The sequence below is a fragment of the Bolinopsis microptera genome, chromosome 10, assembly GCF_026151205.1.
Source record: "Bolinopsis microptera isolate Bmic1 chromosome 10, MBARI_Bmic_1.0, whole genome shotgun sequence".
Lineage (NCBI taxonomy): Eukaryota > Metazoa > Ctenophora > Tentaculata > Lobata > Bolinopsidae > Bolinopsis > Bolinopsis microptera.
The window spans coordinates 6,338,310-6,362,779 of record NC_087081.1 but is presented as its reverse complement, the minus strand read 5'-3'; the positions used below and the strand labels follow the sequence as shown (position 1 = coordinate 6,362,779).

The 24,470-nt window shown below is 39.9% G+C and overlaps 2 protein-coding genes across 2 annotated transcripts; both read right to left on the bottom strand.

Moving 5' to 3' along the window:
• Nucleotides 1-435: 435 nt before the first annotated feature.
• Nucleotides 436-15,015, bottom strand: LOC134822150 (very low-density lipoprotein receptor-like). The gene is made up of 4 exons (XM_063833058.1): nt 14,930-15,015; nt 5,903-6,016; nt 4,100-4,240; nt 436-752 (listed from the first exon to the last, which is right to left on the bottom strand). The coding sequence occupies exons 1-4, from the start codon at nt 15,000-15,002 to the stop codon at nt 736-738; spliced, it is 345 nt and encodes a 114-aa protein (XP_063689128.1). The 5' UTR covers nt 15,003-15,015; the 3' UTR covers nt 436-735.
• A 2,157-nt stretch (nt 15,016-17,172) lies between these two features.
• Nucleotides 17,173-18,762, bottom strand: LOC134821553 (uncharacterized). Its single transcript, XM_063832259.1, has one exon. The coding sequence runs from the start codon at nt 18,760-18,762 to the stop codon at nt 17,173-17,175; it is 1,590 nt and encodes a 529-aa protein (XP_063688329.1).
• Nucleotides 18,763-24,470: the final 5,708 nt, after the last annotated feature.

Genomic DNA, 24,470 nt, shown 5'->3' with positions numbered 1-24,470 from the left:
ATTAAGTTTAACCTCAGGAAGTTAGGACACCCCCACCGTAAATTACCTGTGGTCTACCCACTTACAGAAACTGGTGTAAGTTTTGCTGTCTTGTCATCTGTTGATTTGCTGTCTTTGTGATCTGTCCAATTAAAGTTAATTGGATTTTAGACGAAATTGAAGAATCTTGTACTTGAACATCGTATAGCAAATAACACAAATGCGCTATGACGACTTTTGTTACACATTTGATGATTTTAAATTTCAACTATTGCCGTACCAGACTCGAGGATTCAATAGACCGCTTAACTTATTTGTAATTGTTTGTTGATCCTTGCTAAGTTTTCTATTTCATATCTTATAATTAGCAAACTAACTAACTGTCTGTTGCATAATGTCAGCATTTTATCTTTCCAATAATTATAACAGTAGACTCGCAGAATTAAACACGATAAATGAAGAGTGAGTAAATATTTTAGCTATAAGAAAAATACGATAAGCAATAACTATAAGACATAATTTAAGATAGCAAAAAGACATAACTTAAGAAGCCAATATGCAATAATGTCACTACAATGCCGCCACAAAAGTGTTAAATTAGATGCCAATTTTTTGTCATGCAATTTAAAAACTAAAAAGTAAGTTTTAAAATCATAAATATAAAATTTGAACAGTTTTCTTCATTTTCCCCATATTTTTTGACGGTTGTACGATTGAACAATTATCGACTACGATGAACATGCACTTACATCATTTTCAATTCCGGTTATCACCTGAAATAGAAATTATTAGGTTATAGTTATCTTGTTAGCTTAAAGTTATATTATCTCATTTATACAGTCCATTGCAGCTGTTAGGATCAGGGATCGAAAAACGCGTTTCTATCAGTAGTTCCAACCCTAGGGCCGGGGAAATTCTAAATCACCCTCAGGTGCAAATATATAACTTTTGTATCTTGGCTTCTGAACGTTGTAGCGGCCTTTCTTTTAGCTCAAACTTACTGCAAAGGCCGCATTTACATACAAGCTATAAAGCAACATAGGGTTTATAGTGCTTAGTTTAGGAGATATTCATTAAAAAGTAAAAACTGTTTTAACTTCCGTGCATCCTAAAATAGTAACATCAAACATGTACTTAATTTTGGTATCATGGGCTAAAAAGTATTACAGACACTTTACTTGCAATAGTTCAAGGGGGCTATATTTATGAGTCGCATTTGAACTTGATTTCTCTTGGAGAATTTCTCTTTAGACTCTTAACTTGCGAACAAATTGAAGCAGCAAACTTTAGGCTAGAAACTTTATTGAATTGAAATAATCATTCCACGTACAAATATTTAGTCGATGTTTAACTAGTAAATAATGTATTGATAGGACTATCTTGGATAGTAACCATGACAACCGAGTTATAGTTGCTTAAGTGCTGATTTTATCATTAGTTTTTACACATGAACTGTGAATTCTGAACAACCAGTTTTACGTTTATTAATTAGTTTAGTATCATGAGTAGTACAGTATTTAGCTGTATTAGCTTACATTTCTTCTTGTCGTATTTTTTGTTGTTTTGACATTTTTTGCAATTACATTTTTTGGGTCTTATTTCGTAAATTTTATTTCTCTGTTTTTGTTTTAATGTTATTTTAAATTTCTTTCCGTCGTTAATTTTTACACATGTTTAACAATTTTATTACAGAACTGAAGAAGACGTTGTTACGTGGAATGATTATTTCAATTCAATAAAGTTTATAGCCTAAAGTTTGCTGCTTCAATTTGTTCGCAAGTTAAGAGTCTAAAGAGAAATTCTCCAAGAGAAATCACTTTACTTGCAGCATAGCAAAATGTTCAGCATGAACACATTCAGATAATATTTATGGAGCAACACAATTCAGTTTCAGAAGCTCCTTCCATGGCTATCTTATCTTATCCCCAAATGTATATATTTAATCATCTCTCTGGTTACTTCAAACTACTTCAATCCCCAAATGTATACATGAAAATCTAACTATCTCGTTATAGCTACCACAAGTTGGGCTCTCTCCAGTACTGTTTGACTATTATGGCTAATCAACTTCAATCCCAACTCATGAAGTAGAATCTACTTCTAGCTACCTATAATTCTGCTACCTCCATGTCATGCCTATTTTACACAGCTATCACCAGCACGTTATAATTTTAGCTTTTTCTAGCAACCTCTGAATGCTACCTCCTGCTCTATACAGGTACCACCAGTGGGCAACAACAAGAAACCACCAATTCCAGCTCTTTTCACCTACTTCGGCTACAACTATTTAGCTACTACTGCAAGGCCCCCCTGGCCCCAGGCCCACCATGAACCTAGTCTGCTCTTTCTAGCAAACTTAACTTAAGCTACCTCTTGCCTTTTATAGCACCACCAGCAACAATTTATTCTGGCTCTTTCCGGCTGCCTCAGCTGCATTCAACAATTTTCAGGTCATTGAGGAAGAGGAAACCTGCTATTTCTAGCAACCTCTGAATGCTACTTCCTGCTTTATCTAGCTTCCACCAACACCCACTAATTGTTGCTAAGCTACTACTAGATACTGCAAATTCTAGCCCTATTCAGCAAACTCAGACTACCTTATGCTGCTATATCCAAATAGCACAAGCACCCTTAAATTCTAGCTGGAGCCTGGAGGTAGCATGAATTAGGTAAAAACAAATAGAATTTGAGAGTGCTCAACCAACTGAATAAGGATGGATGTAGCCCGAAGTAGCTAGAAGAAGCTAAAATTTGTGGGTACCGTTTGCTAGTGTAAGCTGGATAGAGCAGAAAGTAGTCTGAGCTAGCTGGATAGTGCTAGAAATTGCAGGTGCTGGTAACATGCTTATAATGATTCGGCATGGACCACAAGCGATTATGACATAATGCAGCTGTCATTTGAAAACAATCCCCTTCATCAAATTTAATCCAGTGATCTCGGCCCACAGGCTCCTCCTATTAAAAAATTTTGATTTTGGTAAATGTGTGCTGACTCCACCACCTATGTAATTAACCTAATATTTAGTGTATTACAGGTAGAAATTGACTTAGTAGGTAGGTATTTTTCTCTTAGGTAGATATTAAGAATTTGGTTAATTTCTTAATTGTATGACTATTTCCATTACTGAGACGTTTTTAATATTTAATTCAGGAGGGTTTTTGAAATTTTTACAGGACTGGTTCACAGTGTGAACAGATTCCAGATTTATATATTTTTAAACTGATATTTAATAAATGATTAAAAGAACCAATTTTAAAGTTGCCATTAGATCCAAAAATACACCCATTATGCTCACCTAAAAACATCTCTAAATCAGTAGGCTGCAGGGACAAAAGGATAACGCGGCATGTACGGAATCGCGATTTTTCCCATTATTTGCGACAAATTTGATGTATAGTTTATTATACCGCGAAATGTAATTCGCGGTATCGCGATTTTTGGCCAAAATCGCCGCGAAATCCTTTTGTCCCTGGTAGGCTGTCACTCTATTAATGCACCACACCGCTACCTCCACTGCACCAATAGTTATACAATAAATTCTATAATCCTAATTTTGTATCGTGAATCGTGATGGAGACCGGTGTTCATACAAAACATTTACTAGGTTGCCGTTTGGTGTGAGCAATAGCGAACAGCACGAACACTCCTTTGCCCCGTTAACCTATATCTAATCTATTTAAAGAGTGACAACCATACTGCACATTGAATTAGGATTCCGTTAAATATCAAATTGATTTATTGTAAACTTGTTTAATATGTAATAAATGGCATAAAATTTAAATTTTTGTTTAACTGAAATTTTTGTTTAACTGAATAGCTGAACAGAGTAGGAATAAGTCTGAGGTTGATGGATAGGGCTAGAATTTACAGGTGCTAGTGGCAACATTACAACAATTATTGGGTGTTGGTGACAGGTGGAAGCTAGATAGAGCAGGAAGTAGCATTCAGAGATTGCTAGATAGAGCTATAGTGGAGGTAGCAGAATTGAAGGAAATTAGAAGTAGATTTTACTATATGAGGTTGGATTGGAAATCAGGATAATGTTATTATGTACATGAATTTATCAAATATGCTAGAAATAAAAGATGTTTGAGGGTACGAAAGGAGTTTTAGTCTTACCAGATTTATAGAAATGCATACCAGGATTATCATAATCACAGTCTTGTTCGTCTGACCCATCATCACAATCTGCTGCTCCATCACATACCCAGTCATCGTAGATACAGTCACCGTTCGAGCACGTCTGTACACACGGTATCTCTGGAGAGTAGTTGATTATTATTGATTATTGGATGCTATACGGATAAAAACACTGTCCGGTAAGAAGAATAGAAAATCAACTGCTGTAAGAGACAAATCCGGGAAGTTGATTGCTGATCCCTCTTCTCAGAGAGAGAGAGATGGGAGAACATTTTTCGGAGCTATTAAACCCTCCTCCAACAAATGCGGACCTGTCTGACCTGGACCATCTTGAAGTGCTTCCCTGCTTTCCTTATCTTGGGGATGGTGATGGTCCCCCCACTAGACTTGAGATTTTAAACTGTCTCAAAAAATTGAAGAACTTCAAGGCAGCTTTTGATTCTATCGACAGGAATTATATTTGGAAAGCTTTCAGTCATTATGGCCTGCCATGTAAATACATTCGAATTATACAGGCATTCTTTAATGAAACTGTTAGTGCTGTTAGACACAATGGTGAATTGTCAGAATGGTTTGAAGTAAGTTCAGGCAGTGGCCAAGTAGACATTCAGGGTCCCCCTCTTTTTAATGTCTGCCTCAATGTGGCTGCTGTGAGAACAGAAAGCAACAAAGTGGTGTCCCACGGAGCGGTTCTTCAAAGATCTATCAGTCCGCTTGTTGATGATATCACTGTGTTAGATACACTCTATGCAGATGACATGGCTGTACTGGATAACAGCGAGGAGGGTCTTCAAGAAAAAACTGACCTTTTGTGTATGTATGGTGCCCAGGGAGGTCTGAGAATCAATGGTAAAAAGACTGAGGCTATGGTCATTAGTAAAGCAACTTCTCAACGGCCATACACGAAAGAAGCCACAGTGAACATCACTGTTGAAGACACGCCAGTGCAGCAAGTTATTGACTTTACGTACTTAGGTATAATTATTTCCAGCGACGATACTATCGACCGCGTGAGCTGTCAGCGAGGATTCAGAAAGCTTCCGGAGCCTTCAATCAACTGAGTAATATATGGAAAAACCGCAACATCCAGTCTTATACAAAGATCAGGATTTATAAGGCAGCGGTTTTGACAATATTGTTATATGGTAGTGAGGTTTGGAACACAACCAAAAAGCAGCTACATCGCTTTGAGGTGTTCCATCAGTGTTGCTTGAGGAGAATACTTAGGATAAGATGGCTCGATCGGGTTAGAAACACTGAAGTGCTGGAGCGTACAAAGATTAATCCAGTAGAGATGTACATTGTACATAGGAGCAAACCGCCTGCGTTGGTTTGGCCATGTCACCAGAATGCCAGACACTAGGCTTCCTAAGTATCTGCTTAACTGGACCCCTGCGCATGGGAGGAGATCTAGTGGTCGTCCAAGAAAGAACTGGATGAAATTTTTGCTGGAAGATGCTGCAGCGTTTACAGGAAACACTGACATAGACCTAGAAGGAGCGAGTGAGGTGGCTAGTGACCGCAAACTCTGGAGGGAGATGTTACGTCACAAACGGGAGTTCATTGGTGCAGGCCACTCGAATGATTGAGGAGACCTAATCAAGTACAAGTATATAATAATTTCAATATAATATACTTTGACTAATTGACTATTATCCAGATAATTGCAATTTTTTTAAAGGTACTGTCTACGTCCCAAAATCTGACGGAAATTTTAGTCCGTTATCATTGGGTTACATATGTTTTAAATTGGTAAATAAGTTAAGTTTATAGATACTCAACCTGGGCAGTTATTTTCGTCTGACCCATCATCACAATCGTCTTCTTCATCACATACATAGGCATCTCGGACACATTGCCAACCGTTCGAGCACGGCGACTTTCCTTGTTCACACTCTGGAGAGTAGTTAATTATTATTGATTATTGGATGATGTAGAATAATTACAAAATAATATACTTTTGTGAACTATGAGGGCTTCTATTTTGGTCAACACCCCTATCAGTCGGTATGATAGGAATAGTGCAAATTAAAATGTATCAAGATAGATCTGCAGTCAGCACTCTCAACTGGGGGGGGGGGGGGGGGGGGGGGGGAGTAGTTGATGTTTATAGAATAATAGAAAGCCCGTGGTCACAGGGAAGAAAGTAATAATATTCAGTGGTAGTAAGTTTTTAAGGCATCAAAATATATATCCATCTGAACCGAAGATACAGCCGATTTAAATGCAAAGCACTACATATCCTGCGTGACATTCGACCACTCATGGTGAAAGTAATTGGTATTAACACACTAATGACTTTTGAGTAGTTGATATTAATAGACTTCTGAGCAGTTTTTATAGATTTCTGAATAGATTTTATTTATAGACTTCTGAGTAGTTTTTGTTTATAGACTTCGAAGTAGTTTTTATTTATAGACTTCTAGTAGTTTTTTGTTTATAGACTTCTGAGTAGTTTTTATTTATAGACTTCTGAGTAGTTTTTATTTATAGACTTCTGAGTAGTTTTTATTTATAGACTTCTGAGTAGTTTTTTCCATAGACTTCTGAGTAGTTTTTATTTATAGACTTCTGAGTAGTTTTTTCCATAGACTTCTGAGTAGTTTTTATTTATAGACTTCTGAGTAGTTCGTGATATTTATAGATAGTCATTATTATGAGTCAGTTTTTGCTAAAACTAAAACTAAAAGCAGCGCTTACAGTTACATTACATTTTAAAACAAGATTTTTCGGAGAACAGTTTACCTTTCGGTATTTGGAACCTATTACCTAAAATTTTAGTTTACATGACACAAGATACAAGGGCAGGTCTCTCCCGAACGTTGGGATGGCCAGAGGTGCTTATCTCCTTTTCAGTAACCCTAAGCCACTCTGTGCCGAGGCACTATACTAGCTGAAGGGGGGCTGGGGGGTTAGTCCTACGAGCTACCGAGTGTGTATCACCAGCCGAAGCTGTACCAAATCACAGCTTTGTAACTGGCCGACTTGCATCCGACCGGATTTGAACCCGGGTCTTCGGCTTGGGAGGGAATCGTGTTACCACTACACCACACTAGTTTAGTTTAGGGACATATTATTATTCAAGAATTGGATTATATTGAAATTTAGAATAACTTTAATATTATTTATGTAATCATAATCCTGGACCAGGCAAAAGTCCTGCTCACATTGGGACACTGGCTAAGTTTCTCGATGTAATTCGACTTGTATGACCCTAAATAACATAATTGACTCGGGTACACTTTTTCACCAGTGGGGCATTTCTCGGAATCACGCCCTTTTTGACCGCACCCATATCGCGACCCCAACTATAAATTATCTCGGCTTCTGATTGAGATACAGACCTCAGCTATGAACCAAAATGTGCCTAAGATGCATGTTTATATTAGTGCTATAAAGATACTTAAGGCCTAAGAGACTTAGTTTTTGAGAAATCGCCAAAAATCCGATTTTACTATACTAGCAGTCTCTAGAGTAACAATTATCACACTTATTTCAAGATATCTCAGCTTCTGATTGGAGCTAAGCGCTCATCTTGGGCATTAAAATGGTCAGAATCATCATATTGAGTGGGGTAGAGCATGGTTTCAAAGTCTTCAGACTTCAGGTTGTTGAGTTATTAGGTCAAATCCCATTTTTACGCTCTCGCGAGTAGCGATTGATGCACTTATTTCAAGATATCTCAGCTTCTGATTGGAGTTCAACGCTCATCTTGGGCATTGAAATGGTCAGAATCATCATATTAAGTGGGGTAGAGCATGGTTTTAAAGTCTTCAGACTTCAGGTTGTTGAGTTATTAGTCAGATCCCATTTTTATGCTCTCGCGAGTAGCGATTGATGCACTTATTTCAAGATATCTCAGCTTCTGATTGGAGTTTAACGCTCATCTTGGGCATTGAAATGGTCAGAATCATCAGATTAAGTGGGGTAGAGCATGGTTTTAAAGTCTTCAGACTTCAGGTTGTTGAGTTATTAGGTCAAATCCCATTTTCATGCTCTCGCGAGAAGTGATTGATGCACTTATTTCAAGATATCTCAGCTTCTGATTGGAGTTAACGCTCATCTTGGGCATTGAAATGGTCAGAATCATCATATTAAGTGGGGTAGAGTATGGTTTTAAAGTCTTCAGACTTCAGGTTGTTGAGTTATTAGGTCAAATCCCATTTTTACGCTCTCGCGAGTAGCGATTGATGCACTTATTTCAAGATATATCAGCTTCTGATTGGAGCTAAGCGTTCATCTTGGGCATTGAAATGGTCAGAATCATCACATTGAGTGGGGTAGAGCATAGTTTCAAAGTCTTCAGACTTCAGGTTGTTGAATTATTAGGTTATAACATATTTTTACACTCTTGCGAGTAGCGATTGACACACTTATTACAAGATATCGCAGCATCTGATTGAAGCTAAGTGCTTATCATGGGCATTGAAATGGTCAGTATGATCATATTAAGTGGGGTAAAGCATTTCCCAGTGTTAGAGGTTTTAGTGACATTTTACTGATATTTCTTGGCAAACGACTTTTTCCTGGCGATTAATTACAGTTCATTTAATAAATATTTCCACCATTGCAGTGACCATTCTTGCAAGAGCATAAAAATAGGGTTTAACCTAATAATTTGATAACCTGAAGTCTAAAGACTTTAAAACTATGCTCGATGCTACTTAATTTGATAACTTTTACTATTTTATGCCCATGATAAACGCTTATCTCCACAGCTCCAATCAGAAGTTGAGATATCTTGAAATAAGTGCATCAATCGCTATTCGCGAGAGCGAAAAAATGGGATCTGACCTAATAACTCAACAACCTGAAGTCTGAAGACTTTAAAACCATGCTCTACCCCACTTAATATGATGATTCTGACCATTTCAATGCCCAAGATGAGCGTTGAACTCCAATCAGAAGCTGAGATATCTTGAAATAAGTGCATCAATCGCTACTCGCGAGAGCATAAAAATGGGATCTGAACTAATAACTCAACAACCTGAAGTCTGAAGACTTTAAAACCATGCTCTACCCCACTTAATATGATGATTCTGACCATTTCAATGCCCAAGATGAGCGTTGAACTCCAATCAGAAGCTGAGATATCTTGAAATAAGTGCATCAATCGCTACTCGCGAAAGCGTAAAAATGGGATTTGACCTAATAACTCAACTGCTAATATAGTAAAATCGGATTTTTGGCGATTTCTCAAAAACTAAGTCTCTTAGGCCTTAAGTATCTTCATAGCACTAATATAAACATGCATCTTAGGCACGTTTTGGTTCATAGCTGAGGTCTGTATCTCAATCAGAAGACGAGATAATTTATAGTTGGGGTCGCGATATGGGTGTGGTCAAAAAGGGCGTGATTCCGAGAAATGCCCCACTGGTGAAAAAGTGTACCCGAGTCAATTATGTTATTTAGGGTCATATAAGTCGAATTACATCGAGAAACTTAGCCAGTGTCCCAATGTGAGCAGGACTTTTGCCTGGTCCAGGATTATCACGTTCTAATCCTAATGAAGTAATTGCTCAGTAGTATTTATATATTTTATATTTTGTTTGTTGTAAATTATCATGAGTCACCTTCACCTCAAATTGAACCGTTTTTTCCACAGTTTCAGCACTTCAAATCATGTAAGTTTTCATTTCCCAGCAAATAGTTTCATACCTGTCATTAAGTTCTGTAGACGCATTTCACTTAAAACAATAAGCTACACTCAATTAATTAGCCATCCTATTAGGCCTATTTCATTTATCACGTGACACACCATCCCATATAATCTTCCGCTTTAGTTCACCTTGTTGAAAGAGGTTGTCACCATTAGTCTGCTTACTCCTAAAACTCATTCTACATTCATGTCACATGACCATTCCTCACAAGTTTTAGATTCACGAGTCATGATAATGTTTTGAAGAATTAGGTCTGAGTCATCAACTGTACCAACAGAGGATGGAGAAATATTCGGATCCAGTTCAGAGTCAACAGATGTTCTACCCGCCGAATATGACTCCTATTAATCCTGCCTGCTGTTAAATGTACAGTCAGTCAACCCTAGTGCTAGGAGTGTCTGCAGTTGGGAAATCCCTTATCTTGAAGACATTGTCGGACAGAAGTCAAGCTCCAACTGTTTACCATTCATAGCTCTAACGGAAACGTGGTTGAAATCTTATGTGTACGATGACCAAACCGGCATTAAAGACTATCATACCCACTGATGTGACCGTAGTACCAGGGTTGGGGGTGGGGTACTCCTTTACACCCACCGTGACCTGCACATCACAAACACTGAGTCGCTTGACAAAGACTCCTGTCAGCTTCTCATGTGCACTTCGGAACCAGCTAAGATAATTATCTGTGTGCTTTACAGACCGCCTTCAGCACCATTACTGATTTCAAAGCTGGCCTCGATGCTGTAAACTAACGGCAAAGAGGATTTCCACACATGCTTTCTAGGGGATTTCAGTTTCCCTAGCATTTCATGGGATCATCCAATGGTTACCACTCCCGGCCCATCTACAGAACTCATGGAGAATTTCATGAATAACCACATGTATAGTCAGTACATCCTTCAACCAACAAGGCAGAAAAATATTCTGGATCTATTCATGACAAATTCAGCCTCCCTTGTTACCCACGTGGACGTCAAACCCACAAGGATGTCTGATCACGACCTGGTGGAGATATTTTTGTCTCACAACCCCTGTCAGCCAAACATCAACCTCCCTCCTCTGTTTGAAGCTGCATCCTTTCGAAGGCTGGACTTCAACCAAGCTGATTTCACTAGCATCAGCGACATAATCAAGTCTTTCGACTGGGACAACATTCTGGACACCAATGGGGTAGAGAGATTTCATGAGCTCTTTAAGACTACCCTACTAAGCATATGCCAAGACAATTGTCCGCAAAAACTACCGCCAAATGGACAAATGTCTTGCAAGATGTGCACTCTCTCACGAAAGAAACGGAGATTGCAAAAACATCTGGATAGAGCTAATGCTGACTTCACGTCTTCCAAGTAATCCATTGCTGTCCTCGAGAACCGTGTTGCTTTAATTCACTATGAAATTAGAGATACCATTGTCAGCGAGAGACACTTCAGAGAAGAGCGTGCAGTAGGGAACGTTAAGTCCAACCCAAAGTATTTCTATAGCTACGCTAAGAGATTTTCTAAGCAAAAACAGTCAATCAACATGCTCTTCGATGAAAGGAACAATACCTGTACTGATCCTCAGCAGCTATTGCAAACATCCTGCAAAACCAGTTCAAATCTGTCTTCAGTAACCCAGATGCTGTTGACATGACTGCTGCTGATTTTGCATCCCCAACCATTGCAAGCAGATTTTAAGATGCCGACTTGTCATTCTCAAAGGGCGATGTGGTGTCCGCCATTGATGAATTAAAAGCAAATGCCGCACCTGGCCCTGACGGTATCCTTACAACACTTTTCAAATCTTGCAAGTATGCATTGGCACGACCAATACACCTCCTCTGGTCCAAATCGTTTGACTCAGGTGCTGTCCCGGCATTCTAAAAAATCCCTTATCTGCCCATTGTACAAGAAAGGGAGCCATGCAACTGCGTCAAATTATCGCCCTGTGTCCTTGACCTCCCATATCATTAAGATATTTGAGCGCCTCATTAGGAAACGACTCGTCCATCATCTTGAGTCCAACAACCTACTGTGTAGCCAGCATCACGGATTTAGGTCAGGTCATAGTTGTGTAACACAGCTCCTCCACAACTTTGACGACATCCTGGAAAACTTCCTTGATGGAATTATGACACCGACTGCATATACTTGGATTATGCCAAAGCATTTGACAATGTTAATCATGCCCTACTCATCAAGAAGTTGTTTAAGTATGGAATCCACCCAAAGATCATAAAGTGGATAGAGTCATTCCTGAACGACCGTACTCAACAAGTAGTGGTAAATGGACAGCTGAGTGTTGCAGCCTTAATCGTTAGTGGTGTCCCACAAGGAACAGTTCTTGGTCCTATCCTGTTTCTTATCTTCATCAACGACATCACCTTCTGCGTTAATTACAGTGTTATTCGTTGCTTTGAAGATGACACAAGGATTAAGAAAGCCATATCCAAGACTCAGGATATGCCACTGCTGCAGCAAGACCTTGACAGAGTCACTCGGTGGTTTTTCATGTCACTTCATGAAGACAAATTTGAGTTTCTAAGCCATGCTGTCAATCGGTCTAACCCATTGAATCACTTGCCATTTACATTTGAAGTCTACCAGTATTCAACCTCCAAAGGCAATTTTACGCCTGTCCATCAACTTCGGGACCTTGGAGTTACTGTCAGTTCTGACTTGAGCTGGACTTAACAAATCAAAGCTATGGCAAACAAGGCTGCATGGGTATTGAGTGTCTTCCACACCAGAAGCTCCACTATCATGCTGACACTATACAAGTCCATGGTACGCAGTTAACTTGAATGCTGCTACCCATTATGGAATCCATCTAAAGTGTCAGATATATAAGAACTGGAAGGAGTTCAACGGACATTCACATCTCGAATAGCAGCTGAACCAAACACCTTGATTACTGGGGGAGATTAAAAAACTCTCACTCATGTCTCTACAACGTCGAAGGGAACGCTATATCCTGCTACACATGTGGAAGATCATCCATGCTTCCATGGGTCCATCAGCAACGATTTGAAGATTAACTTCACTTCAAGACCTCGAACAGGCATTAAAGCAGTTGTACCCTCCCTACGAAAGGGTGGGCAGTATCGAGATAGCCCGACCACTGTCCGCGGACCACTGTCCGCGGACCACTGTCTGCGGACCACTGTCTGCGGACCACTGTCTGCGGACCACTGTCTGCGGACCACTGTCCGCGGACAGTTGTCCGCAGACACCTGTCTACTAGATCATATTACTGTATAATAACAGTATCCCCTGAATCAAGCAACAGGTGTTTGTGAATAGTTTATTGGTTACCAGATCATATGAATGGTATGTATGGTATCTTGGATGCAATTAGTTACGACTTGCATAATTAACTGTAGCGTAGTAAATTACTGGATCAAACTATTGATTACGATTCAAATGTGGTCTCTTGGATATAATTAGTTACGAATTATATTGATTGCTCAATGAAATAAATGATTACGATTAAAATGTGGTATATAAGTCGTTCGTTTTTGGTGAAGTATTATCAGTTGCCATCATCAACAACAACAACTATTCCAATTCCTGACATGTGAAGGGTTCAGCGTTGTCTCTATCTATCGTGTCTTGAGGAGTTGGTGGAATGGAGTCCGGGAGTTGATGCTCAGGACAAAGCTTTGTTATCTTTTTTGTAGTAGAATGTAGGATCCCATCGAGGACTGAAGATTCTCGGTGGACATTCATAACAACGCAGTTGCAGTTGTTACATTTGGAGCGGACACGAGGAGCATGAGCAGAGGAGTTAGCAAGACCTCCGGCATCAGAAGATGCTACAGGGTCATGAGCAGCGCATGATATACCAGCATGCCTCTTGTTGCAGAAAACGCAGAAGCTTGGGTTGGCTCTGGAGACGATGAGGGTTTTACCAGCTTGAGTCCACTTGTCGAGAGGTGAGATAGGTTTGCAGATAGGGTCGCAGGGTAGGGCTGAGTTCATCCGTTTCGTTTTCTCTGAGACCATATTTGTAGTTGTTCAAGAAGGAGTTGATGATAGAAATGATTGTCTTGAGACAGTGGTCCGCAGACAGTGGTCCGCGGACAGTGGTCGGGCTATCTCGATACTGCCAAAGGGTGTTGCTGCTTACCACCAGAGTCTCTATGACAATTCGTTCGCTGTTATTGGCCCACGTCTCTGGAATTTTCTTCCTGGTTACATTAACAGGATGGAAGAATTTGAATCCTTCAAAATACAACTCACATCCTTGCTCCGGCAGATCCCTGACCAGCCTCCGGTCAAGGGATACATATCCCTCAATACCAACTCCATCCTGGAATGGCGAAAGGGTCCTGTAACATCTGAGCTATAGGGCGGTCAAGATAGTTGATGACCCTGTTGCAGTGCACTAAACCCAACAAAAGTAAGTAGTATGTTTTACTATATCATTTTTATAGCTATTTGACACTGGGATTCGAACCTTTGACCTTCTATTCAAACATGGTGGCAGTTTACCTTATAACTTCAATACCGTAAGTTGTATTTATCTGAAAGTTTTTGTATTGTGCGTGTTGCCCGGTTGATTATCTTCATGTTTATAAAGAATTTTAACAATAAGGCAAAATTGTCTATATACAAGAACAAGATCCCGGGACCCTGAAAGAAATGTGGAGATCCCTTCATCGGTCTCCCATCTACCATGTTAAGGTGATTTGGAAAAATTGAGCCAAAAGTTGACCAAATATGGGCGTGGTTGTCCTGCGGGCACCAGGAGTCTGGAACCCACTCAAAAGTTCGGTCACGGGCCCTATAAGCCTATAGTTTGTTGGTCAACAAACAGCTGTATTTCACAAAAAGTCATTGAGAAACGTTATTCGTCCGGTATTTAAATGAGTTAAAACATAAATGGCCGGAGTAAGCCGGTCTGACGGCGACCGTTATTATTATAGATGTCAGTATTGAAGCGGGTTAATTTGTTTGTTACTAGACTTATTTATTTCTTGGAAAACTATGACAGGTGGCAGATCACACCATCTAATCATTGAGTTAAGTACCTATTATAACTGACAAAAAAAAACTTTTGAAATGCGCAGATCGGTATAAAGCATAATATTAAATTTGAGTTAAAGATACGATTATAAAAGTTAAAATCAATATTGCATTGAACATGCATTATTCGGTCATTTTCCTACCTTTTCCAAAAACTGCACTCACTGCCAAAAGCGTCAAAGCAGTGACCACAACGATTTTCAGAGACATGTTCATTCTTTATTCTGTTATTCTGGAAAGTGGAATATTGTAATAAGGGTAAAAAACGAATTTCAAAGTGGAAACTGACCTTCATGCCACAATAAAAATTGAATGAATCGTTTAAAACGCAGTTATTGATATTCTATTAATTTTTGATAATTATTTTATGAAAATGGAACCAGTCATCTTAAATGGAAATGTTTAAAAGCCTTATAATAACAGTTCAGTCTTCTTAAATTTGTACGGAAAAGTTGAACAAATTAAATTCTTTGTCATAATCATAATATAAATAATAATTTGATAACATTTCAAAGCTACCCAAATGTATTACTCAACAGATTTTCCTGACGAAAATGTCCAACTCAAGCCTCAATGCAGATCAAAACCCTATTTAAATTGAACCCATTATAATAACAAACCACTATACTAGCCCGTAGTATATAGTAGTACCAGCCAATTTATACTAAAAATATATACAAACAAAAACTTGTTAAGATAGTAAACAAGTTTTTGTAAGCGACTAGCCTCTTATAGTAGTATCGTGTGAAATTCACGACAAAATGAGTTACTGAATTATCGCCCACCAAGCTCAAAGTGCCTGGAACAGAACTGAATGCAGTGAACTGCATAAAGCAACTCTTAGTCTTTAAAAGGAATAACTGAACTCATCATACATACATGTTACATGGTAAGGTCTCCTCCTAGTCGTTGGAGTGGCCTGCATCACACACATCGCGTTGGCGGCGTAACATATGTCTCCACTGTACTCGGTTGGTAGCCAAAGCTTCTGTTGTGTCGTTGTCGATGTTTTTACCTCTTTCCATAGTTTGGCTTCCAGTTCAACAGAAACCTCGGTAGTCTAGAGTCTGGCATTCTAACTACATGTCCATACCAACGTAGCCTGGCAGCACTGATGAAAGTCTCAACTGACTTGATGCCAGCCCTCCTAAGAACTTCGTCGTTGGTTACATGAAAGAACCATTTAATCCTAAGGATCCTTCTCAAGGAGGTTTGATGGAAAACCTCGAAACGTTTCATCTGCTTTTTGGTGGTGTTCCAGACTTCAGCTCCATACAACAAGATGGTGAGGACAGCAGCCCTATAGATCCTGATCTTGGTTGGAGTCTTTATAGTTCTGCTATTCCAAATGTTCCAGAGCTGATGAAAGGCGCCATTAGCCTTCTGGATACGGACATCCAGGTCTCTGTTGATTGTCCCATCCCCACTAATAGTTGCACCCAGGTAGACAAAGTTGCTAACCTGCTCGACGGGTTCACCCTCAACCGACAGCTCAATACAATCATCCTTGATGAAAGGTCGCTGGGAGGCGCACTTGCTTACAGCCATGCATTGGGTCTTCTTTGCATTTATTCTGAGCCCAGCGTAGGAGCTGTAATGAACTAATAGATCAGTTGATTCCTGTAGGCCTTCCCCTGAGTTGTCCATAATAGCCATGTCATCAGCATAATCGGTGTCCAGAATGACCTTTTCCTCGACCGTCTTCATCTCTTTCTGCAGCACTGCGCCTTGACTGATGATCTTGTTGGTCTCAGCCAGAAATGCAGAAAAGTTTAGGCAGAAATTAAAGACAGGAGGTGCTTGAATGTCACCCTGACCTGTGCCTGAGTTAACATCAAACCAGTCTGTCAGCTCCCCATTAACCCTCACGGCACTCATGGTACCCCCAAAAAATGACTGAAATATTCTGACATATTTTTCAGGCAGCCCATAGTGTCTCATACTGCACCAAATAAAGTCCCTTCTGATAGAATCGAACGCTGCCTTGAAATCCACAAAATTAATGTAAAAAAATCAAGACAGTTATGAATAATAGTTCGGAGAGAATAAATCTGATCAATACATGAGCGGTTCTGTCGAAATCCGCACTGATTCTCCCTGAGGAGACACTCCATACCAGCATGTAACCGCTTAAGAAGAATCATCTGAAAAAGCTTGGATGCTGTAGACCTTAAGGTGATCCCTCTGTTGTTCCCGCAGACTGAAGTGTCTCCTTTCTTCCCAATAACAATGATCACACCCTTTAACCAATCTTCAGGAACAGTCTCTTCTTCCCACACTTTCTTGAATAGACACTCTAGTTGATCAACTAGAGCACTCGCACCATACTTCAGTTGCTCGTTAGTTATCCCATCCACTCCTGGGCTTTTGTTGTTCTTAAGCTTTGTCAGGGAATAACTAATCTCGTCTCTGGTGGGTGGTCCATCCGAACAAGAGAGAGAGTTAAAGTGGGGTTGGGGTGGTACTGTATCAAGGTCGGCAAGGTTGACACTTGATGATGGGGGTTCAGAAGTTCAGTAAAGTGCTCCTTCCACCTATCCCTCTGCTGTTGGGGATCCGTGATCTTCCTACCGTCCTTGTCCCGGACACAAGATGCTTGAGGCTTCTTGTTCTTACCAGAGATCTTCTTGATCTTTGCCCATACCTCACGCTGCTGACCTTTGCTCGCTGCTTCCTCAAGATCAGTAGCTACTCTAATTACTGCCCAGTTATTGTCGTCTAGCTTGCTGCTTTTCTTGACTAACTTATTAAGTTTAGAATACTCTGACCTGTTAGTGTCCGAGTTTGGGTCTTTGCGCTTAAACTGTGCCCGCTGAGTCAATAAATCCTTGGTCTTCCGTGACAGGTGTTGCTCCTTTGCCTTCCGGGGTCTTTTGCCTAGTACCTCCAGTGAGACATCAGTGACGGTCTGACTGAGATTACGCCACATATCCTCGAGGTCGACCTCACTATCCAGACTTGCAAATCGGTTTTGAAGAGCCACATTGTACTCTAAAACCGTAGTACTATCCCTCAGGCGCTCAATGGCAGGCACATTGGGCCTGTTGGCGTTGATCTTTGTCACTGACTGAAGTTTGATTTTCAGCAGTCCTAGAACCAGATAATGATCGGAGCCGATGTCTGCCCCGCGACATACCCTAACATCAAAAAGTGACTGACGAAACCGCTTTCCAATGCAGATATGATCTATCTGATTGACGGTGAGCCCGTTGGGGGACCGCCATGTTCCCTTGTGAATGTTCTTGTGCTCGAAGAGAGTTCCCCCGATGACAAGCTGGTTCGTCGCACAGAAATCCACAAGTCTTGTCCCGTTGTCATTTGATGAGCTATGGAGTGATTCCCCACCGATGACCGCTTCACTTCCATATCTGCCTGATGTTACTTTTGCATTAAAATCGCCGAGCAGTAACTTGATATCGTGACGAGGTAGCCCATCAAATGTATCTGTGAGTGTCCTATAAAACTTATCTTTCTCACTCTCCTCTGCACCCTCAGTTGGAGCATAGGCCACAACAACAGAGATGTTGATTTGCTTACTATGCAGCCTAGCAGTTAAAACCCGCTCCGATGTGGGAGTGAACGATATCAGGGAGTTTCTGATTCGTTTTGAAAGACTGAGACCGACTCCCTGTCTCTTGATCCCGTCGACTCTACCGGAATGGATGAGTAGACTGCCATTGTCCAGTAGAGTGGTGCCAGATCCAGGCATGTGAGTCTCGGTGATCCCCAAAAGATCCAATCTGTACTGATCAATGTTTTTACTAAGTTGGTAGAGCTGTGTAGATGAGCTGACAAGAGATAGAACGTTCCATGTTCCAAAACGTAAAAACTGTTTGCAATAATTTACTGGATTGGATTTGTTGGAAGCAGGGTCAACATGGATGATCTGTTGACTAATAAATCTGGTCGGATGACGAGTACCCCCTCTTCTCATCAGGCGACTGGGGTCCCGTAGGCTTTGCCCAGCCTCCGTCATGCTGGAACCATCCGTCCTTGAATTGGAAGTAGCACTCCGTCCATTTGATGTGTGTGTTGTTTCAGTAGCGTTGTTATTTGAGGTGGAAGGGATGCTGGCCCTTCGCACTCGATGAACTGCATGCAGTCCTAACGAGACAGATGTCCCGGTTATATTTTTCGACCTGTACTGGTCTAGAGCCGCAGTGTTCTGTTACCGTTCACCTGTTTTAACTGGAATCACCCAGAACAGGCTACTAAGCTTAACAGTGGCACCTCGAGAAGGGTGTGGCTCTTCACCACGCACTACGGATCTTGGGCTCGGAGAGGTTGTGTAAGACACTTCACGAGCCCCTGGAGTTTGGAAAACCCCTTAACCACTGAACTCGTCGTGTCTCAACAATCGAACTCTACCTTGTTTTATTTTGTTCCAAAAATATCGTATTGTTTAATTTGAAGATGTTGTTTAATCTTAAAATGATCGAGACAGAGTTGTGAGGTTTTAGAACAAATATAACCGGAGTAGTGCAGCTGACGAAAGACGGACTAAGGAGGACCCCAATAAGGGGTCATATCATATTAGTGCTGTGATCCACCAGTAGATGTAGCTGTACATTAAGAAGTTAACATGATCTTGTCTGCTCGACTCGTAGATCACATAAGAGACGGGAGCTCTTGCTAATGGGGGTGGTTCTAGTATCAAGGTACGTGAGACTTTCGTGTCGAAAGAATGCAAGGGTAGTATATATACTGGTAGATGAAAGATAAATTATGAACCAATCGCTATGGCAGTATGACTTATGAAGTATCGATCTACAACTTGAAGATGCAACTTGTAGTACAAGTTAGCTAAGTGTAAAGACAAAGTGTCGTTCGCTGGTGCAGTGGATATCCTTGCTGTACGACTAGTTAAACAAGGAATTGAAACTGTGGGGCTCCGTGCAGACCAACCTACCTGTGGCTAAAGCTCTAATATACAAAAACAATACATTGTATTCGTAGCTGAGTTCGATGAGGTAGGGGCTACTAGAATCAAGTACGTTCGAGGAGGTAGGAGCTAGAACCAAGTACGTTCGAGGAGGTAGGGACTAGGGTGGTGCATAAGCTAATGATCTTAGAATTGAGTAAAATAACAATAAGAATATGCTACTCATATGAGTCAGCCTACCGTCTGGTAACTAGAAAATAAGTCTGCTCAGTTCTTGAGGGGTTAAGTTTGGGATTAGGGTTCGTTCACATATAACGTAATCAACCGAGGGGGGAGGGGGTTCCCAAATCATAACGGTTAATGATTAAGAATTGCTAAAATATTGTTCACGTAATATGTGAACGACCCATTGTATTGTAAAGTTGTAATAATCGAAGACACTTATAGCTTCCATAGAACAATAGCACAGTACATTCAACAACTGCGTAGAGTTCGAGGAGGTAGGGGCTACAAGAATCAAGTACGTTTACTTTAATTAGGACGTGCGCCATCGACCGTAAGACGCGCGCGCTGACCATTGAATGGTTTTTTAGCTCTTATTTCGGCCAGCACATTATTTCGGAAACAATCAAAAAGTTACAATTCTTCCCATATAAAAATTTTGTTGAAATTTGGTCAGCTTACGTAAACACTTCCTTATCGGACCTTATTTGGACGGACATTACATGAACGGACACAATTAAGAACGGACATTAATATGAACGCTCGAAAGCATTCAAAACCATAAAAAATCCGAATTTTTTTCAATTTTTTTGACGTTTTTAAAATTTCAGCAAATAATTTTTAAATCCATTTTTTATACAGTAAGTAAGAAAAGCAGTCATTAAGCAGTAAAAATGTTAAAATATGTGTACATGATCAGTGTCTAATATTACATATCATCTTCATCAAATGGGTACCTGATGCTTTAAAGCTTTATGGAAACCTTTTTAAAAATCAAACTACCCTGGTCCTGCATTTCAGTGTTAACTTTTACAAGCCATTCGGCGTGAAGTGGTTTTATCTTAGACAACTTAAGGTTAACCTTAACATCACGTGGAGCTTTCCTAGCACTGTTTCATTACCGCCCCCGAGTAATATGAACTATAACAACGTCGGACAATGTCCTTGGCAACACGATTTACCGTAATATCTAGAGGCTGGAACAAGTTTATCATGTTGCCTGTTGGCGGGGACTAGTTCATGAACTATGTTGTTGAGTGCCATAATTTCGTTGACTTTTTTCCGCCGTCGTTAACTTACGGCACAATAAAGTTCCCAAAGTTGTCATATTCTGGACAAAAATTTCGAAATGGAAAAATTTTTGAAAAAATTTCAACGGACTTTAACTTGGACGGACATTAATTGAACGGACTTTATTTGAACGGACATTAAGATGAACGCTAGGGCCTCCAGCGTTCAAGTAATGTCCGTCCAAATAAGGTCCGATAAGGTATGTTCTACTGAACCTAAAATAGTTTGAGCAATTTCGATGGTCAGAATTTGAGTTATCAACGAATCTATACCTATTTTGTCATGTTTAGACCTTTTAATCAAAGCTAATCTCTCTCAACTAATTTAGATTCGGTAGCTGAGTATGATTGGAAGGTTCTGACAAATTTTCAACATGATTCATGTTAAGGAACCGAAGAAATGACAAAATAATACGACAAAAATCAACGAATTTCGTCAAATTACGTGACTTTTACACGTTATTTTGCTTGCTAAAGCCGCGCACCATCAAATATGGCACCTAGGCGAAACTTACTGCTCATTCCAAAAAAGTATGACAAATTTGGTACTATGAAAATTCTCACAGTTAAAGACAACCTGGAAGTCTGGAATGCGCAGGGATTTAAAGATCCGTGTCTTTCGAGCAACGGTTGAGTCCGTACTCCTGTACGGCTCTGAAGCTTGGACGATAACTATAAGTCAATCCATAACTAAGCGGATCAATGGATGCTACACTAAAATGCTCCGGATGGCCTTGAACATACGTGGGCCACAAATCATCAACAACAGTGATTTATACGGCAACATCCCCAAGCCATCAGTGATGATAGCCTCCAGAAGAATGAGACTGTCTGGACATGTAGCCAGGCATGACGACCTTTTGGCAAACCAACTTCTGTTCTGGGACCCTCAGCATGGATACAGGAGACCGGGAAGGCCCCACCTTACGTTTCTGGACATGCTAAAGAAGGACACCAGCCTTTCCTGTGTTGACGAGATAAGATCTGCTATGCTTGTCCGCGAAGTGTGGCGAGGAATTGTAGCTGCTCGGACCAAGAAGCCGACTTAAGTCAGTCAGTCAGTCAAAATTCTCACAGTCTCTAGAAAACAATGGTACAAAAATTTTGATAATCGAAGCAAGTTAATTTTTATCGTGCACCCCCTCCTTTAATCAAGGACAATTTGCGAGTAAAACGGTGTTAGCGTAACTTCTTGTTTCCATAGGGTGGTAGCTTCATGGAGGGGGATTTGTTTCAAAACCTATAAAGATACGAAAATTTTTTTTTGCAGGAGCTTTCAAAATACATGTGTTAATCGTCTTCAGCTAGGGATAATGTTGTGAAGGGATGATTATATATGATGGAGTGATGTCAATGATGAGGGGTGTGTGATGTGCAAGGGTGGAGTGGGGAGAATGGATGATGATGGGAAAATGTTCTAAGTTTACATTACAATAACATTCAAATTCAAAACTAGGCTTCTGAGGTAGATGAAAAGGAAAATTTTCTAAATTAATTCAAATTCCACTCAATTTCACTCTGATAGTGATACAATTTAGCCTTTTAAAGTAAATAGTTGGGAAAGTGCTTCCTCTGAATTAAAAACGCCGTAGCTTTAAAGTATGAACCAGTATGAATTCATACTGATTCATACTTTATAAAAACGTGGTGTGAAGTAATATGGTGTAAAGATTTCATAATAACGAAGTTTATAAAAGCATGAAAACAAATATCGTAAAGGTGAACCTCACATGTTGTTGTCACGCTGGAGATATAAGAGTGGAAATAATAAGGGTTAAATTACCGATTAGTCCCGATTAGTAGGAGAACGGTAAGTATGCACAGGGAAAGTGAATAATTTACGAGAAGCTAGCTAAATGGCCGTATAATGAAAAGTTGAACAAATTAAATTCTTTGTCATAATCATAATAATTTGATAAAATTTCAAATCTACCCAATTGTATTACCCAACAGATTTTGCAGACGAAATTGTCCAACTCAAGCCTCAATGCAGATCAAAACCCTATTTAAATTGAACCCATTATAATAACAAACCACTTTACTAGCCCGTAGTATATAGTAGTACCAGCCAATGTATACTAAAAATATATACAAACAAAAACTTGTTAAGATAGTAAACAAGTTTTTGTAAGCGAGTAGCCTCTGGTTATAGTAGTACCGTGTGAAATTCATGACAAAAATTTAATACTTTCAACACTACTATATAACAAATAATTTGAGATCATGAACACGATGTATATAGTTACATTGAAACGTAAACTCCTTTCCTTAATGATAGCATCTTTACTTGTCACAACAACCGGGATAAAGATAATTATACACGGAAGTATAGATGTAGATGTACATTAAGAAGTTAACATGATCTTGTCTGCTCGACTCGTAGATCACATAAGAGACGGGAGCTCTTGCTAATGGGGTTGGTTCTAGTATCAAGGGACATGAAACTTTCGTGTCGAAAGCTTGCAAGGGTAGTATATATACTGGTAGATGAAAGATAAATTATGAACCAATCGCTATGGCAGTATGACTTATGAAGTATCGATCTACAACTTGAAGATGCAACTTGTATCCAACTTGTAGTACAAGTACAAGTTAGCTAAGTGTAAAGACAAAGTGCCGTTTGCTGGTGCCTAGTGGATATCCTTGCTGTACGGCTAGTTAAACAAGGAATTGAAACTGTGGGGCTCCGTGCAGACCAACCTACCTGTGGCTAAAGCTCTAATATACAAAAACAATACATTGTATTCGTAGCTGAGTTCGAGGAGGTAGGGGCTACTAGAATCAAGTACGTTCGAGGAGGTAGGAGCTAGAATCAAGTACGTTCGATGAGGTAGGGACTATGGTGGTGTAAGCTAATGATCTTAGAATTGAGTAAAATAACAATAAGAACATGCTACTCATATGAGTCAGCCTACCGTCTGGTAACAAGATAATAAGTCTGCTCAGTTCTTGAGGGGTTAAGTTTGGGATTAGGGTTCGTTCACATATAACGTAATCAACCGAGGGGGGAGGGGGTTCCCAAATCATAACGGCGGTTGATTAAAAATTGCTAAAATATTGATTACGTAATATGTGAACGACCCATTGTATTGTAATATTTGAAGAGACTTATAGCTTCCATAGAACAATAGCACAGTACATTCAACAACTGCGTAGAGTTCGAGGAGGTAGGGGCTACTAGAATCAAGTACGTTTGCTTTAATCAAGGACAATTTGCGAGTAAAACGTTAAGACAAGACGGTGTTAGTGTAACTTCTTGTTTCCATAGGGTGGTATAAGTTAATGATCTTAGCTTCATGGAGGGGGATTTGTTTCAAAACCTCTGCTGACGCAATCTCATTAGTATCAGCTAAAGAAACAACCGTCAGCCCACCTGCAACTACCAAAGAAACGGCGCTCTATCACAAACGATGCTACACCTCCTCCTGATTCTTCTTTCATCAAACACAGCGAGGACCCAATAAGGCAAATTTTAAAAATGATCCATCATCTAGATTTTTCTTATTTAGC